The 19120-nt window shown below is 36.3% G+C and overlaps 1 protein-coding gene and 1 long non-coding RNA gene across 5 annotated transcripts in view; one reads left to right on the forward strand and one right to left on the reverse strand.

Moving 5' to 3' along the window:
• Positions 1 to 19120, forward strand: part of LOC136855354 (uncharacterized) — a 93114-nt gene that overhangs the window by 31764 nt on the left and 42230 nt on the right. The window contains exon 2 of the long non-coding RNA XR_010857990.1: positions 1413 to 1515. This is a non-coding gene — a long non-coding RNA (uncharacterized lncRNA). The remainder of the gene's footprint in view (positions 1 to 1412; positions 1516 to 19120) is intronic.
• Positions 2843 to 19120, reverse strand: part of LOC136855353 (uncharacterized) — a 39466-nt gene continuing 23188 nt past the window's right edge. Inside the window, exons 2-7 of one of the 4 annotated variants that reach the window (XR_010857988.1) lie at positions 13837 to 16213; positions 13142 to 13284; positions 12406 to 12559; positions 9543 to 9737; positions 3877 to 4119; positions 2843 to 3756 (exon numbers count right to left, since the gene is read on the reverse strand). Coding sequence is in view for 2 of the 4 variants with exons in the window: in XM_067132274.1 (XP_066988375.1) it covers positions 4086 to 4119; positions 9543 to 9737; positions 12406 to 12559; positions 13142 to 13284; positions 13837 to 15515 (2205 nt within the window). In the remaining 2 variants the exon portion in view is untranslated. Of the gene's footprint in view, positions 4120 to 9542; positions 9738 to 12405; positions 12560 to 13141; positions 13285 to 13836; positions 16214 to 19120 lie in introns of all 4 variants that reach the window. The other 3 variants (XM_067132274.1, XR_010857989.1, XM_067132277.1) reach the window with 3 other exon arrangements.

Raw genomic sequence — 19120 nt, forward strand, 5'->3', positions numbered from 1 at the left:
TAGATATAATGATTTTTGTGAAATCGTACTTTTAAATGTTAATATATAATGGTTTTTGTGCAATCTTGTTTTAAATATTAGATATGTGAAGTCTCCACTGAGTGAGTCTTCTGTGATCTGTGATGAGCGACCCGTTTTCTTTTAGTTCCACTCCTATAGGAGCGGGTCAGGCAAAAACAGCCATATTGAACCAGCCATGTCTTTCTATGTAAATTTATAACTGTTACTATTTTTTGTATCTGTCCCTTTTGTACATGTGTCAGAATGTTGTCATGTTGGTCATTGTCCATTTTTCTTTGCACAAGAATTGTATTTATGCATTGTAATTATTGTCAATTGTAATTGACCTCAGGTCACTGAGGTTCCATTGTACTCCTTTGTGTGATGTCAGTCCGCCGCTATATAAACGGCCTGCGTCTCCAATAAAGTAGCAGTAACTTTCTCCTGCTCATTTCTTTGCACCTCTTAAAGATATAATGATTTTTGTGAAATCTTACTTTTTTAAATATTAGATATAATGATATTTGCGAAATCTTACTTTTTTCTTTTTTAAATATTAGATATAATGACTTGTGAAATCTTACTTTTTTAAATATTATATATAATGATATTTGCGAAATCTTACTTTTTTTCTTTTTTAAATATTAGATATAATGACTTGTGAAATCTTACTTTTTTAAATATTAGTTATAATGATTTTTGCAAAATCTTACTTGTTTTGAATATTAAATATAATGGTTTTTGTGAAATCTTACTTGTTTTAAATATTAGATACAATGATTTTTGTGAAATCTTACTTGTTCTAAATATCAGATATAATGATTTTTGTGACTCTTACGTGTTTCAAATATTAGCTATGGTGGTTTTTGGTGAAATCTTACTTTTAAATATTAGATATAATGACTTTTTATAAAATCTTACTTTTGAAAAATATTACTTTTTAGATATTAGTTATAATGATTTTTGCAAAATCTTACTTGTTTTAAATATTATATATAATGATTTTTGTGAAATCTTACATTTTAAATAATAGATATAATGATTTTTGTGAAATCTTACTTGTTTTAAATATTAGGTATAATGATTTTTGTGAAATCTTGTTTTAAATAGATGTGATTTTTGTGAAATCTTACTTGTTTTAAATATTAGATATAGTGATTTTTGGTGAAATCTTACTTTTAAATATTAGATATAATGATTTTTGTGAAATCTTACTTTTAAAATATTAGATATAATGATTTTTGTGAAATCTTACTTGTTTTAAATATTAGATATAATGATTTTTGTGAAATCTTACATTTTTATCATCAGACAGACTTTTATTAAAATTAGCCCACTTTTTCTGGGAAGTAATTATAAATGTATTCACCATGATTCTTTATATTGTGTTATAAAAAAAAATTTTTTTTCAGAATCCCTGGAGTTCAAGACTGCAATTTCTGACCTTACTTAGGCTGGAAAACTGGAAAGCTACAATCAAGCAGTTTTGGTTGAATAACCAATTTGGCTCAACAGGTGAGGTTCCAGGTTTTAACCCAGTTCTTCCTCACTCAACCAAACTAATGCATTTCATTTTTACCAAACAAACACACCACTTAACACAGTCCTCTTCCAGGCAATAAGGGCATTATTCTCCTTACATTTTAATACATTTTTATCTATTCATTGATTTATTTATTCTTTTTAATAAGTGAGATCTCTTCCATATGTATTTCCCATTACCTTCTCTTACTTCCTAATGAGCACCATAATCTTTAGAAGCTTGAATTCCAAGGCAGTGCCCCTTTTTGTGGGCTTGTTCCATGAGAATAGGGTTCATCTTCTGAATAATAATAATAATAATAATAATAATAATAATAATAATAATAATAATAATAATAATAATAATAAAAGTCCAGCCATTTATGAAATAGTTGACATGCGTCAACTGTTGAATTAAAATTTCTAAGTTAATGTAATTTAGTTTTTAGTTACTTAGTTTGCTCTCAGAAAAATTTTCCAGTAGACTGAAACTTTCATATATATATATATATATATATATATATATATATATATATATATATATATATATATATATATATATATATTATTTTATTTATACTTGAAAAGCTTTGTTACTTGAAATGCTGTATAATTTGGAAAGTTTTGTTGCTTGGAAAACTTCATAATTTGATAAACTTTGTTACTTGGAAAACTATGTTACTTAGAAAGCTTTGTTACTTGGAAAACTATGTTACTTAGAAAGCTTTGTTGCTTGGAAAACTTTGATACTTGGAAAGTTTTGTTACCTTGAAGGCTTTGTTACTTGGAAAACTATGTCTCTGGAAAGCTTTGTTACTTGGAAAGTTTTATTACTTGCAAGGCTTTGCTACTTGGAAAGCTTTGTCACTTGGAAAGTTTTATTACTTGGAAGGCTTTGTTACTTGGGAAACTTTGTAACTTGGAAAGTTTTATTACTTGGAAGACTTTGGTACTCAGAAAACTTTGTTACTTGACTTGGAAAACTAACATACTTCTAAAGTTTTGTTTCTTGGAAGGCTTTATTACTTGGAAAACTATATTACTCAGAAAGCTTTGTTACGTGGAAAATTTTGTGACTTAAAAATTGCCAAAAAATCCACCAAAATAGGAATCTAGGTTTTTTTTGTGGGGGTCAGATGCCAAACATTTTCTTAACTGTTCTTTCAGGGAGGATTTCTAATGAACATCAACTTAGCAGACTTCTGTGCTTATCAGTCACCATATTACGAAGGTTTTTCCCAGTGGAATTCTTCCATTGAATGTTAAGTGCCAATCCAAAGCATCTGTTAAGTTGAGCTGCTACTGTATAATTATTCTGCAGTTTAAAGTCAGTATCAGTTTATTGAAAAAAAATAACAGCACTGAAGACTAGTGCTTCCTGTCAAAATCTTTGTGAACCACAACGCTCGATTTTAATTACATATTCATCAGGATGTTTTGTTTTTACAAGGTCAAAAATTGCTACAATATTTACCATGTCAGGACTAAATATTTTATAACAGTGAGCAAAAATATGGGTAATTCTGATGTAGAATTACTGGACATGGGTGGAGATCCTTATACTTGCGCTGAGGAAAATTAATTAACAAAACCCTATTTCAAAGAAAATTAGTGGAAAATTATAAATATTACACTAGTTGGAATGTTTGCATCAGGTAGACACTCTTCGAAACTCTCCTGTCTTTGAGGTTTTATTGAATGGTGATCCCACGGGGAGTAATGCCGTTAGTGCACCATAGGCATCACTTAAGGTTCCTTGCAGCATCCCTTCAACCCCTAGCTGCAACCCCTTTCATTCCTTTTACCATACCTCTGTTCATATTCTCTTTCTTCCGCCTTGCTTTCCACCCTCTAACAACAGTTGTTTCATAGTGCAACTGTGAGGTTTTTCTCCTCTTACACTTTTCAAACCTTTTTACAGGACCTCTTCTCGTCCTGAATTTTTTACTGATGTCTGAACATGTCTGCACCTGGAACCCCTTCCTGCCCTGCAGGTTTTACTGAAGCCTGAACATGTCTGCACCTGGAACCCCTTCCTGCCCTGCAGGTTTTACTGAAGCCTGAACATGTCTGCACCTGGAGCCTCTTTCTGTCCTGGAGGTTTTACTGATGTCTGAACATGTCTGCACCTGAAACCTCATCCTGTCCTGGAGGTTTTGCTGAAGATTGAACATGTCTGCATCTGGAACATCTTCCTCTCCTGGAGGTTTTACTGAGACCTGAATATGTCTGCACCTGTAACCTCATCCTGTCCTGGAGGTTTTGCTGAAGCCTGAACCCCTTCCTGCCCTGCAGGTTTTACTGAAGCCTGAACATGTCTGCACCTGGAACATCTTCCTGTGAATATGTCTGCACCTGGAACCTCTTCCTGTCCTGGGGGTTTTACTGATGCCCTGAACATGTCTGCACCTGAACCTCCTCCTGTTTTACTGAAACCTGCACCTGGTCTTCCTGTCCAGGAGGTTTTACTGAACATGTCTGCACCTGGAACCTCTTCCTGTCCTGGAGGTTTTACTGAGACCTGAACATGTCTGCACCTGGAACCTCTTCCTGTCTTGGAGGTTTTACTGAAGCCTGAACATGTCTGTTTCTGAAACCCTGCCGATAAGTAAAAGATGAATTAAGTGAGGAAAAGACTGCCTTGCCAGTTTTGTGGAATGACCGAACAGATCTACAGAAAAACAAAATTATGGCGATGCAAAATATAATGGGGCAGTTCATTTAAGGTAAAGCAACTATTAAAAAGAGCTAACCAATAAAGATGATGATGATGATGGTGATGATGATGATGATGATGATTATTATTATTATTATTATTATTATTATTATTATTATTATTATTATTATTATTATTATTATTATTAAAAATCCACAATTACAGTACCCCATATTCGTGTTCTCACGATTTGCAGTGCGAATTTCTCTGTGGAACATACATATCATATTCACGGAAAATTCACCCATTCGCGGCATTTTCCTTTGAGAAATATTCACTGATTACTGTGTTTTCATATAATTTTTATGACTAAATGCACTTTTTGTGATAAAACTATTAAAATACTGAGGTACCCAGGTATTGCTCGAGTTACAAAAATTCACCTAATGATAATTCGATATTGCGATGGGGTAAGCAATTAATGCTGATGCAACAATATTTAGGAAAAATATTTTTAAATTTTGCGTGGGCGCAGGCAGCAGCGTACAATCAGGCAGCGAGAGAGACCAAATTACAACAGACCAACTTTTTTTCCTCCATCTCTTTATCCCATCTTCTAGTTAAAAAAAAAAAAGTAAAAGAGAATGATAAAAGTATTGTTAGTAATGTTATACTCTTGCGTAAATGCGTACAGCCATAAACAACCGAATGAAAAACTGTTGTTTTGCTTGTAACCGAATCTGACAACAACAGCTGTTTTGCTTATATTTCAACCATCGTGCGGTAGTAAGCGATTACTATAGTTATTTACAAATGACGTTAAGTAGAATAGGACTGATATATTTTTACATTATACCCTTATTCGCTGTGGATAAAAGATCGGCAAGGAAATATAGTGCTAAATTTAAGCTGCAAGTTGTAGCTAAAGCTGAGAAAATAATGTTCAAGCTGCTAATGACTATAAATTATACTCGGCCGTAAATAAAATTGGAGAGAAAGCATTTTAATCAGAACTACTGGGCATGAAAGAGCACATATTACTGCTGTTTTCACGCCGATAAAAGATAAATACATAAAGCTTGTATTGTGATGAAACCAAGTGAAAATAGCTAACGGAATCTTGGTATTTTTTACACAAAACAAACATGCCCCCAAAAGGCCAACGTCATCTATTAAAAAAAAAAAAAAATAGCTAAATTAATTTCACAACGAGACGTATTTAAATTATATTTCGACTTGAAAACACTTCATATAACGAAAAATAACCTTGCCCCACATAAATAGAGTATCTAGAGATTCATTTACGCTAACTAGAAGCAAGAAAGGCGCTCTGAACTGAGTTGAATATGGCAAAATAAACCAGAACATTGATCGCTATGACCGCAGCTTATAATACAAAAGCAATATAAGAATATATACAATATTATTGGATGCAGTGAAGTAAAGCATAACATTTGAAAAGACCCAATGAAAAAATGCATATTCGTTATGCTGATGTTTGTATAATCGATATTAATTTGTGAATATAGAGTACAGTATAATGCAGGCTAGCATGAACCTCCAGAATAAGCTGATCTTAAAAATTACTACACCATATATGTATATAGAGTATACTTAAAAGTGTAGGCTAGGCTACCATATATGTATACATGGTACTGAATACCCTAGTGTAGGCTAGGCTATATTTGAGATATGTTTTTCCCAACAAACGATGGGTTTTTTGGAACCTAACCCCATCGCAAGTAGGATAATACCAATAAGCATTTTTAGAGTTTTATCTTTTTGTGTTTGAACTGCCAAAATAGGCAGTTCTAAGTGTTTTGAGAAGGTTTTAAGTATTTGCGGATTTTATCTATTCACGGGGGCGGGGGTGGTATGCATCCTCCGCGAATATGGGGGGTTTACTGTTTATCCATAAATTATAATATTCGTAAGATACAAGTGTTTGTATCTTTTATGAGTAATACAATTTATTGACATAACTGTGGATTTTTAATTTGCGAATATTTAATCTTGACATTGTGAATTTTCTTAGCATTATTATTATTATTCTTTTTTTTTTTTTCTTTTGGTCTATCAATCATCCTATTCAACTGGGTGTTTTTATAGTGTGGGGTTCTGGGTTGCATCCTGCCTCCTTAGTAGTCCATCTCTTTTCTCACTATGTGCATTGTTTCTAGTAGCACACTCTTCTGCATGAGTCCTGGAGCTACTTCGGCATCTAGTCTTTCCAGATTCCTTTCCAGGGATCTTGGCATCGTGCCTAGTGTTCCTATGATTATGGGTACAATTTCCACTGGCATATCCCATATCCTTCTTATTTCGATTTTCAGGTCTTCATAGTTAACAATTTTTTCTCTTTCTTTCTCATCTGCTCTGGTGTCCCATGGTATTGCGACATCAATGAGTGATACTTCCTTCTTGATTTTGTCAATCAACGTCACATCTGGTCTGTTGTCATGTATCACCTTATCTGTTCTGGTATCATAGTCCCAGATGATCTTTGCCTGGTCATTTTCTATCACTCCCTCAGGTTGGTGTTCGTACCACTTATCACTGCAAGCTAGCAGGTGTTTCTTGCACAGGCTCCAGTGGAGGGCTTTTGCTACAGAATCATGCCTCTTTTTGTACTGGTTCTGTGCAAGCGCCGGAGATTCACTTGCTGTGTGGTTTATGGTCTCATCTTTCATATTATTCTTCCTGCATATGGGTAAGATGTTATTTCCATCTATTGTTCTTTGGACATATCTGGTTCTTAGGGCCTGATCTTGTGCCGCTGTAGCATTCCTTCTGTTTCCTTCTTGAGTTCTCCCCTCTGTAGCCATTGCCATGTTTCATCGCTGGCCAGTTCTTTAGTCTGTCTCCTGTACTGTCAGTGCACTGGTTTGTTGAGCCATTCCTTTGTTCTGCTTTTCATTCTCCTGTCTGTATATTTTTGGGTCTTCATCTACTTTTATCAGTCCTTCTTTCCATGCACTCCTTAGCCACTCATCTTCACTGGTTTCCAGATATTGCCCCAGTGCTCTGCTCTCGATGTTGACACAGTCCTCTAGGCTTAGTAGCCGTCACCCGCCTTCCTTTCGTGTTATGTATAGTCTGTGTATTTGCTCTTGGGTGTAGTGGTGTAGTGCTTTGTTTATTGTCATGTGTTTCCTAGTTTTCTGGTCTATGCTGCAGAGGTCAGCCTTCGTCCACTCCACTACCCCTGTGCTGTATCTGATTACTGGTACTGCCCATGTGTTTATGATTTTCGTCATGTTTCTGGCAGTGAGTTATAACTTGAGTATCACCTTAAGTCTCTGCATATACTGTATTCTTTCCTGATGTCCCCAGATACAATCCCTACAGTCTGGATTTGGAATCATGGCTACTACGAAGAGTAGTGGGGACAGTGAGTCACCTTGAAAGATCCCTCTCCTGATGTTAACCTCTGCTAGTCTTATCCCAGAGTTTGTAAGTACTGTATTCCAGTTGCACATTGTATTTTTTAGTAACCTGATGTTTTCCCCTGCTCCATACATTTTCAGGCATTCTATTTGCCATGTATGCAGTATCATGTCAAAGGCTTTCTTGTAGTCAATCCATGCCATGCTTAGGTTGGTTCTCCTCTTACTATTCTTCATTACGATTTTGTCTATCAGGAGCTGGTCTTTTGTGCCTCTACCTTTCTTTCTGCAGCCTTTCTGTTGGTGGTGGATGGTGTTTGTATCCTCTAGGTAGTTGTATAGCCTTTCACTGATGATACCTGTTAGTAACTTCCACATTATTGATAGACAGTTGATAATCCTGTAGTTACTTGCTAGATTTCCCATGTTCTTGTCTTTCTGTACTAAGGATGTTCTCCCTGTGGTCATCCATTTGGGTGCATGTTGGTTTGTGATACAATGCTGGAGTTGTTCTGCTATGCGTGGGTGCAGGGCCTTGAAGCTTTTGAGCCAGTATCCACGGACTTCATCAGGACCTGGGGCTTTCCAGTTGGGTAATATTATTATTAACCAAGCTGCAACTCTTGCTTTAGTACAGAAAAGGGAATTGAGAAATGAAGATTAAATGATTGAAGCAGAAATGATAAAGAAACAGAGAAAATAATACCGACAACAAATAATAAGGACTTGAGAGATATCAGCACTTTAAGGGTGAAACAAATATGAACAAAAGTATTATTATTATTATTATTATTATTATTATTATTATTATTATTATTATTATTATTATTATTATTATTATTATTATTGAGAGAAACCACAAGATTCTTGTGTATAACTTGTTTACTGGTAAATATTTACATATTACTTTGATCTCGAGCACTTTCAGGTCCTAACTGTGACCCTTTTTCAAGAGATGAGGTAGTCAGGCTGGTTCAAGGCCCAGGGTTTCTTTTCCATCTTCAGAAGAAAACTGAAAGAAGTTTTTGTTTGGTTCATTATTATTATTATTATTATTATTATTATTATTATTATTATTATTATTATTATTATTATTATTATTATTATTATTATTATTATTATTATTATTCAGAAGATGAACCCTATCTATATGGAAGAAGCCCACAAAAGGGGCCATTGACTTGAAATTCAGGAAGCTCCAAAGAATATGGTGCTCATTCGACAGAAGTAACTGAAGGTCAAGGGAAATACAGAGAGAGGAGATCGGTTATTAGAAAAACATATTATTGTGCTGCGTTACAGAAGAATTTGGCCAACATGTGAATGACATTTTACAAGTTTCTTGTAAATCTACATTTCTGTCCAATAAAATGAGTCATAATGTTTGATGAATATGGTAAAAGGAAATGACACTAAGTAAATAGAAAATGCAATGTAATGGTGGGTCAAAAAATGAACAAAAATGAGACCTGTAGCAAACGTCTTGCATTCACAATCACAACTTAACATATTCACTTAAATAAATGCAAATGTGCATTCGTATGAGTTAACGAAATTAGGTCTATTATTATTATTATTATTATTATTATTATTATTATTATTATTATTATTATTATTATTATTATTATTATTATTATTATTTAAAAGATGAACCCTATTCATATGGAACAAGTTCACAGGGCCCACTGACTTGAAATTCAAGCTTCCAAAGAGTATGGTGTTCATTTGAACAAACTAACAGAAGGTAATATGAAAGCTATCCATACTGAACAAGCCCACAGGGCCCATTGACTTGAAGAAATTCAAGCTTCCAAAGAATATGGTGTTCATTCGTAAGAAATAGCAGAAGGTAATAATAGGTAAAATAAAATGAAGGCAGAAGTAACCATCCCCTCCCCTCCCCCCTAAAAAAAAATATATAAGACCAAAGTAAATTGCAAAAAGAAAGAAATACAGACGTACTCTGATAACAAACTCACCACTTGATACCATGTTCACACTGAGTCACTTTCTCGGCCTTTGCAGACATTTCCTCACTGACGTCACCCTCTGGTTCTATGTCCTCTGGCAGTTGGATCCACACGTTCACTGTGAATCCAGTGAGGGAGTCCACAAGTCTGTGAAGTCCCTCTTTGTCCAGGGAACACCGAGGAAAGGAGAGGACAGGGAAAGATCTGTGTTGGGGAATTTAAGAAGAAATGTGGTAAAATTTAGGCTCTTTAGCCAAGCACAGGGGAAATGAATTTTTGTGTTGTTTTAAGTATTAATTTCTATTTACTGTCTCCATTGTACAAGTTTATTGTGGTTTGTTCATGAAAATGTATAGTCCTGCAATAAATATGGATTTTGTAGATGGTATAAAAATTGAACGAATAAAACATTATTTAGATTAAATACGCTGTACAGTATAGATATACACACACACACACACACACACACACACACACACATATATATATATATATATATATATATATATATATATATATATATATATATATATATATGTATGTATATTATATATAAATGTGGAGTTCAGATCTAGGTTTAAGGAGAATGTTCTGAGAGAAATAAAGTTGGAAGATGATGTAAATGATTGGTGGGAGTTTAACAGCAATGTGATCCTAAGGCATGGGGAGGAAATTTTAGGCAAAACATCAGGCAAAGGTCCCCCAAAAGATAAAGAAAGCTGGTGGTGGAATAAAGACACACAAGACAAGATCAAGGAAAAGAAAGAATCCCAAAAGAACTATGATAAACACAGAACAGAAGAAAATGAGCAAATATCAAAAGAAGCAAAGAAAGTTGCAAAACAACAAGTTGCCAGAGCCAAGGCTGCTGCTTTTAATGATTTGTATGAGAATGTTGACACACCGGAGGGCCAAAGAAACATCCACAGGATAGCCAAAGCTAGAGACAAAACAACAAAAGACCTCACACACATTAAGCAAATTAAAGATGGAAATGGTAAGGTTCTAACAAAAAAAGGAGGAAATTAAAAGTAGATGGAGAGAGTATTTTGAAAATCTTCTAAATGAAGAAAATCTCAGGAATATCATTGAGGATGGAGTAGCAAATGAAAGAGAAGTTCCCAGGATTAGTCGGAGAGAAGTGAGGCGGGCACTAAGTAAAATGAAGAAAGGTAAAGCAGTGGGACCAGATGGAATACCAGTCGAGGTGTGGAGGTGCTTAGGAGAGGAGGGAATTGACATCTTGTGGGACTTGTTCAATAAGATCTACGAGCAGGAGAAGATACCTGACGCCTGGAGAAACAGCCTGCTAGTCCCCATTTACAAAGAAAAGGGGCACATCCAAGATTGTGCCAACCATCGGGGCATAAAGCTGATGGCACATACCATGAAAATCTATGAAAGAATAATAGAGGCAAGGCTAAGGAATGAAACATCTATAAGTGACGAACAGTTTGGGTTCATGTCGGGAAAAGGGACAACAGATGCCATCTTTGTATTGCGACAAGTCATGGAAAAATATAGAGAAAAAGGAAAGGAACTACATCTTGTATTTATAGATCTTGAGAAAGCATATGATCGAGTGCCTAGGCAAGAAGTGTGGAGGTGCATGAGGGAAAAAGGTGTCTCAGAAAAATATGTGAGGATTGTAAATATGTATAGAGAAGCAACAACAGACAAGTTTGAGGTGAAAGTTGGACTCCACCAAGGTTCTGCCATGAGTCCCTACATTTTTTATATGGTAATGGATGTGATAGTGTCTGGAGTGAAAGATCAGGTGCCTTGGAGTGTACTCTTTGCAGATGACATAGTGCTAGTGACCACCAGTAAGGAAGAAACAGACAGGAAATTGGAGTTATGGAGAAGTGCGTTGGAGGACAGAGGCCTAAAGATAAGCAGAGCAAAAACTGAATATATGTGGATGAATGGAGGAGACCAAGAGGGAAGCATCAACTTAGAGCAGGCAGAAGTAAAAAGAACTACATCCTTTAAGTACCTTGGGTCGTGTGTCACTGATTGTGGGGGGATGGAGGAGGAAGTGAACCACAGAATACAATCAGCTTGGTGCAATTGGAGGAAAACATCAGGTGTGTTATGTGACAAAAGATTTAATGTAAAGATGAAGGGAAAAATGTACAAGAGCATTGTCAGACCTGCGTTGATGTATAGTTGTGAAACATGGCCCATGAAGAAAGCACAAGAGAGAAAGATGGAAATGGCAGAAATGAGAATGCTACGTTGGATGTGCAGAGTGACAAGAAGAGACAGGATAAGGAATGACTTCATAAGAGGGACGGTGAAAGTTACAGAAATATCAAAGAAGCTGCAACAGAGACGATTACAATGGTTTGGACATGTTATGAGAAGAGAGGAGGATTCTGTATGTAAAAGAACCATGAATATGGAAGTGCCTGGAACAAGGAGGAGAGGTAGACCAAGAATGAGATGGAGAGACACAGTTAACAGGGACATGCAGGAGAAGAACGTGAATGAGGTAATGGTGCATGATCGCAGAAGATGGAGAAGACTGATAACAAACAGCGACCCCATATAAAGATGGGAAAAGCTGAAGATAAAGAAGAAGATGTATATTATATATATATATGTAAACATTATGTGTCTGAAATCATTAGATCTACTACAAATGAAAAAAATGAATAATTTGTTTGAGTTTCTTGACACAGTGAGAATCAGAATATATCTGTTACACCTTAGAACATGCTTCTCCCGTCTCAAAAGAGAAAGATAATCACCAGCATTCCTGTCTTTCTCCCTCTCTCTAGGAGTTTTAGTATTAGTATTATTTGTCGTAGCTTGCCTTTGAAACGGCCCCTTGCTATGGGTGAGCTTGTTTATAGAATAGGGGATTTACCTGTCTTCTCCCTGTGGTCGGAGCCTACCAAGGATCTCTGGGACATTTTCAACTTCCTCTTCAGTCTGGATGTCGCTGATGTAAACGGAGACGCCTTGAATACCTTCTGGAATTGGGTAAAGCACTCGGCCAACGTTGACACTGAGGCAGATCCCTTGATGGGGAGACAGAGAATGACCTTGAAGGAGATGATATCTCATGGATCAGCTGGTATGAATGTGGCAAATGTCAACTACACCAAGAAGTAATGTTGGTACTGAAAGTTTGTGAGTAAGGAAAAACAGGGAAGAAGTTGATCACTGCAGAGACTTATAATGAAGAAGGCTGAGAATTCTTGTAAAAGTGACTGCTGAAGGAACAAGGAGGTCAACTGAGAGGTCGAGGAAAATGAAAGGCATGAGGAGTTGATGGGATTACGGGCAAGATACTGCAGTACGGTTATGATGGCAAGATTGAATGCATGACCAGGGCTTGTAAGGTACATCTGGATGAGGGAAATGTTCAAAGCTGAATGAGTGGGCGAGAGGAGTAATTGTTCCACTGCATATAGGTCAAGGTGACAGAGGCAACTTGAAGAATCATATGGAAATAACATTACTTCATGTGCTAAGATTTTAGTTGAAGGCTTTCCTTCCAAATACAGGTGCGAAAGGAAGCAGAAATTATCTAAGGAAGGAGAGGTAATATCTGTTCCATCGAGGAGATGTATAAGGTCTTGGTTTGGTTTTGAACTCACTCAATTCTGTCATCTCAGCTGTCGTTGCTAGAGAGGCCAGGAAGTTGTTCATGGTGTCCGTATCGGGCAGCCTCACGAAGAGGGTTTTCATAGTCGGAGGTACTTGGAACTTGGAACTCCAGATGCCCACATACCTCTTACAGCTATTCAAAAGGGAAGAGGTAATGTCATTATTATTTTTGTAACTGATGAGGAGGAATAAATGGAAAATATGAAGAAAAGTGAGCTGATCCCAAATGGTGTTTATCTACATATAATCTAAGGATGGACTAATGATTACAGTGACGCTGATTATGATAAATGAGATGGAGGTGATTGGACACGACCATCAAGTTGATGAATATGGAAATGATGGAGACTTAAACTCTCTCAATGCATGAAGGACTTGGATGGAGAAAAGATCAAACAGGGAAGAAGACAGAGGGAGAGGAGATGGAAAGAGGAACTGAAAACAGATTATATAGAGATGGTGAGATCAGTTTCTGGGTGCTGTAAAGAGGATTCTTCCTGCTTCAAATTTTGATTTTGTCAGATTCAATACAGATTCTCATTTTCTTTTTTAAGAAGACCACCTGAAACCCACCTCATCCCTAGCCCCAGCAACCCTCCTCTAACACTGTTGTTTCCCCAGTACATAATAGGTAGTCACACGAATGCAAAAGCTTACCTACATATGTATTTATGATGAAACTTACTTTGGGAGGAGAATTTGAATGGCGTCTTCTTGCGATGAAGTTATTTTGGGAGGAACTCCTTTGAAAAGATCGAAGAGGATAGTTTGGTTGACTCGGAACTGTAGTTTTCCTATATTACTTGCAAGTTCTTCTAGAGAAGAGGGGGTTTCCTGTAGGTCTATCATGAAAGGGATCTTATCTCTGTTTGCAACAGGTGTGTTCAAGGCTTTGAGGAGCGCACAGTAGGAATCGAACGAGAAGTCTGAAATGACAATTTTACTCTGGAATATGTTATGTCTTTCGACAATCCACTTCGCAGTGAAGTCATCGCACTTGATGTTGTGCATGACTTTCAGCCAAGAGTCCCTGTCACTTAACCCTGACTTCTCCAAGAGATTCAGTACCTCTTTCTTGATTGGCTGTGCCACTGCCACATTTTCACAAACATGGAAAATGCTAAGGGTTTGTATGAGCAAGTTTTGATATTTGGCAAAAGACTCAGGGGGTGAACCATCGTGGAGCTTGTTAAAGATGTTGCCAACTATTTTCTTTTTTCTGTGTTTTGATTTTATCACCTTCGTATAGATGTTGTAAGCACCCATGAACTCTTGGTTTCCTTTATGAGGAAAACTGTATCGGAAGTCTTTTGAAGTAGTCACTTTCTTGAGAAAAGCACCAGCCAGCTCTTCGACTGGCACTTTCAGATCGAGACAGAGTTGGGCTATGTTGTTATAGGCTGACTCAGGAAGATAGATATCATCATTCTTTAGCCCCAAAAGGGACTCCCAGCTTAGCTGTTCAAGAAACTGTTTAGTATTGTATTCCAGTTCACTTGGTTTTAAGTCACACGTGTTCTTGTACCTCTGCAAACGCTCTTCTAATTTTGAACTGCACAAGGCTAAAATTTGCCAGTAGAGCTCAGCCTCAGTTGTAATTCCATTCACTACTTCTGGCTTGAGCATCCAAAGAATTGTAACAAGAGAGAGATTATAGGGGAGTTTCCACACCTCACTCATTTTGTGCTCAGTTTTCTTGAGGTATGCCAACAGTCCGTTAAGCCCTTGCAAAGGTTTAGACTTCTGAGACAGACCATGGAAGTATCTTCTCACAAACTCTGTCCTTTTGGAGGCTTCAATACCTACAAGCCAAACGTGAACAGCATTTACATTGGCGGATTTCAGTCGATCAGTTAATTGTTTCTCAGCTTCAGGTCTGGTAGTAACAATAACAGTCAAGTTCTCGTGGTGTTTTGCCAAGTACAAGATGTCTTGGAACAGCATAGATGAACTGGAGTTGATCTCATCGTATCCATCCAAGATGACCAAATTTTTCAGACCTAGGGCTACTTTGACAAAGTCAGTGTTGTTGAAACACCGATGAACATCACCTAATAAGTGCTGCAAAATCTCCTGAAATGTCTCAATTCGATCTCTGAACTCAGCATATAACAACAGGTCAAAAGAATCAAGGCCTTTAATGTGCCCAGCCTTCTGAACCCAGTCAGAGGTGATTTTTTTTAATATTGTGGTTTTGCCCACTCCTGCATATCCCTTGAGCAATATAAATCCTTTAGGGTCAGTGTTAGATGCAATGGCTATAATGTCTTCCAGCGAAACTTTCACTCGTTGTTCGTCCTCCTCCTCCAACAGCATCCCCGTGAATATATCCTTCACTGCAACCTTCTTTCCCCTTTGTCTCATCTAGGATCAAAAACAGAGGGTTAAAGGTCGTGATTCTGTTCAGATGGCTTAGCAACACTGGTTTGCCCTTCTTTTTCACAGATTCCTTCAGCTCATGAAACAGCGCTTCATTCTCGACCACACCAAAGGTTGCATCTCTGATTTCATTGATCTTTGTATTGAATTCCTTTGTGTTTTTCTCAATTTCCTCCTGGCTGACGTGACTACACCCTTTACCCACACTCTCAAGGACGTTTTTCACGAGTCCACGAATTTTGTCCGTTTTGTCAATGAAATGTTCCTTCGAAAGCTTGGTCTTTTCGTGAGCCAACGTGTTTCTTATGTCTTTCAGAGCTGTGATGAGGCATTCCGGCTCTTTGCCACTTTCTAATGACCAAGCCTGGCCATCTTGGGCCAAACCTTCGCAATATTTCAGGAGGAGACTGACTAAAGTGATGTCCCACGTCTTACCTTCCAGATCATTCTGCACAGCATCGGTTTGGTGTGGGTTGAGCTTTTTCTTGAGATTATTTATCTTCTTCTCCTCGGCTTTCTTTTCTTTTGTCAAGTAATCTATGAAGTCATATTTAGTCTGGTCCCAGTCTGGGGTGAGCCACCTGAGAATCAGCCTCAAGACGGGACAAATGACCTCATCGAGCATCTTCAGCAGGAGGCAGGAACGCTTGAAGGAGTCGTCTATGACTGGTGCAGTATCCATCCTGCCAAAGGCCAAAGAGAAAATGAATGACATACAGATGAATCTTTCCTAGTCGGAACTTGTAAACAAGTGTTGCACAGTCAAAATTTCATGGCCATCCATAATCAAAGGCTCGTGAAAAAATCTAAAGATTTTTGTGCAGGGTAAAATTCTCTTTGGTTCATAAAATATTTTAGCAAATGTATAAAGTAAAAAAATACCATTAGTGTGTACACTGACATCTCCATGCTATTTCAAAGATAATGAAACAGATTTACTTCTAAACGGTGCAAATCAGCCATGCTATATGTCTTAGCGCTGGTATGTGTGTGTGTGTGTATATATATATACATGTATATATATATATATATATATATATATATATATATATATATATATATATATATATATATATATATATATATATATATATGAATGTCTTTTCCTGTAATACTACATGTAAAAAAGAAGGCCCAAAAACACTATTTAAATTGAAACCATATATTTCGGGCACTTGTTTCTGTGCCCACTGGTAGAATATGGACAGGTGGAAAGTTACAATGGTATATATACAAAAACATGAAGGTGTGGCCTTGGGCCTCCGATGTTAAGGAGGTGGCGTTTCTTAAGAAGGAGGAGATTGACCAAATTCCCTAGTGGTTTTTGGCCTCATTAGCTCCGTTTGGCGATGGATCTGGCGGTCGCGTTTCTTGGGCCATCTTCTTCAAAAAAGTGCGAGGATTAAGGTGTCAATGGCGTCCGATTTCAATGTCCTCCTGACAGGTTCATATTGTTGGTTTGATTGATGATAGCAGATTCCAAAAAAACCAACTCCTTACTCCAGTTAATGACATGCCCTGTATTTCTAATATGTAGGAAAATTCCCGAACTCTCCGAAATGTAACGCATATGATGTTTTGTGCTCTGTTATTCTTTTCTATCTATGTCTCGCCTACATAAATGTCATGACAATTACTATCTTGTAAACTCCGGCTTTTCCCTTTTGTTATTTAAAATATATGGATTTGGGATAATGGAAAATGAAAGGATTATTAGAACTGAGTTGCTCCACAAGCTTTTTGGATGTTTTCATCGGCATGGAAGCTTTATTTTGTTGTTGAAATCTATTTGTCTGTTGTGAGTGGGACCTCTCTATATTTTATTTGCTTTATTAATAGCCCTCTCGATAATGTGTGGAGGATAGAGCAGTTGCGTTAGGTGTTGGCGGATCGTGTTAAATTCTTGATCCAGGTACTCATTTGAACATATCCTAAGTCCTCTGAGTCAATAGGTTGCACCCTACCATGATTTTTACGGAGACGTCTGGTAGCTTAAGAAATGAATGAAAAATGCATACCTGTTCTGTTTTCTTATGATCAGTACATCTAGGAACGGCAGTTTCCGTCCTTTTCCCATTCTGTTTTAAATTTTATGGTCGGAACTATTTTAGCCTAAAGAAAATTCCTTAAAATCCCCCAGCTATTGTCCCATAAAGTAAAGATATCAATACGTATCTAAGCCAGATCATGTTATGGGGTTTGATAGACAAAAGTTCTGTTTCAAAATATTCCATGTACAAGTTTGCTAGAAGGGGTGATAGGGACTTCCCATGACACCCCTCGCACCCCTTTTGAAGAAGATGGCCCAAGAAACGCGACCGCCAGATCCATCGCCAAACGGGAGCTAATGAGGCCAAACCACTAGGAATTTGGTCAATCTCTCCTTCTTAAGAAACGCCACCTCCTTAACATCGGAGGCCTAAGGCCACACCTTCATGTTTTTGTATATATACCATTGTAACTTTCCACCTGTCCATATTCTACCAGTGAACAGGGGCCTGGCCCAAATATATGGTTTTCAACGTTTAAATAGTGTTTTATGGGCCTTCTTATTTTCATATATATATATATATATATATATATATATATATATATATATATATATATATATATATATATATATATATATATATATATTATATATATATATATATATATATATATATATATATATATATATAATAAATATATATATAAATATATATATAAATATATATATAATATATATATAATATATATATATATATATATATATATATATATATATATATATATAAAAGACAAAATCAGAAAGAGAATGGATGGAGTGCTGCGAGACCTTTTGACTTGTCGTCCTTTGCTTAGCAGACTGAAGAAATATAGAAATTAATTTACAAAGAAGGCTCATATAAATGACAGAAGGGATTACAAAGGAAAAAATATGTACCTGGAATCCAACACAATTGAAGAATTAGCAGAACTGCCAAAACAGGCTTAAATATTTAAGAGGTTTTACAAAGGATTAGGATCAACCGTTCAGAAGCAGGGACAGGACAATTAAAAGATTATACAAGGAGGTGACTGACCACCGAAAAATTTTATAAAAGCACAACTCGATAATTCTCATTTTTGTAAACAATAACACTTTTTGCAAGATGAACATTTTTATAGATAAAAAAAATATATTAGACATATGGATGCATAGAAAATATATGTAAGGTAACTAATTTGTAATTAAGTCAGTGATTTTATCTTTTAGGTCATTCTTGAACATTTTTCTAATACAGAGGCAGTACTGAATGATGATACGACTTACAAAAAACTAACAAACAATCCCCTTGATCAAGTCATAAAAAAAATTCAATAGCACAGTGAAAAAATCCTTTAAAGATAAAAAAGAACTAATAGATCAGTTGTCAGTAAAATTTCCCTCGTTACCTTACTTGAACGGATTAGTAAAAATGCACAAAGAAAATAATCCTATGCAGCCTATTATGAGACCTGTTGGCTCAATATCATATTAACTTTCGAAATATGTAACCAAGCTCTTGTCCCCGTTACTTGGAACGATCTCCAATTCTCACATATATAATTGTCTAGATTTAGTTGAT

Source organism: Macrobrachium rosenbergii, chromosome 31 (genome assembly GCF_040412425.1).
Source record: "Macrobrachium rosenbergii isolate ZJJX-2024 chromosome 31, ASM4041242v1, whole genome shotgun sequence".
Lineage (NCBI taxonomy): Eukaryota > Metazoa > Arthropoda > Malacostraca > Decapoda > Palaemonidae > Macrobrachium > Macrobrachium rosenbergii.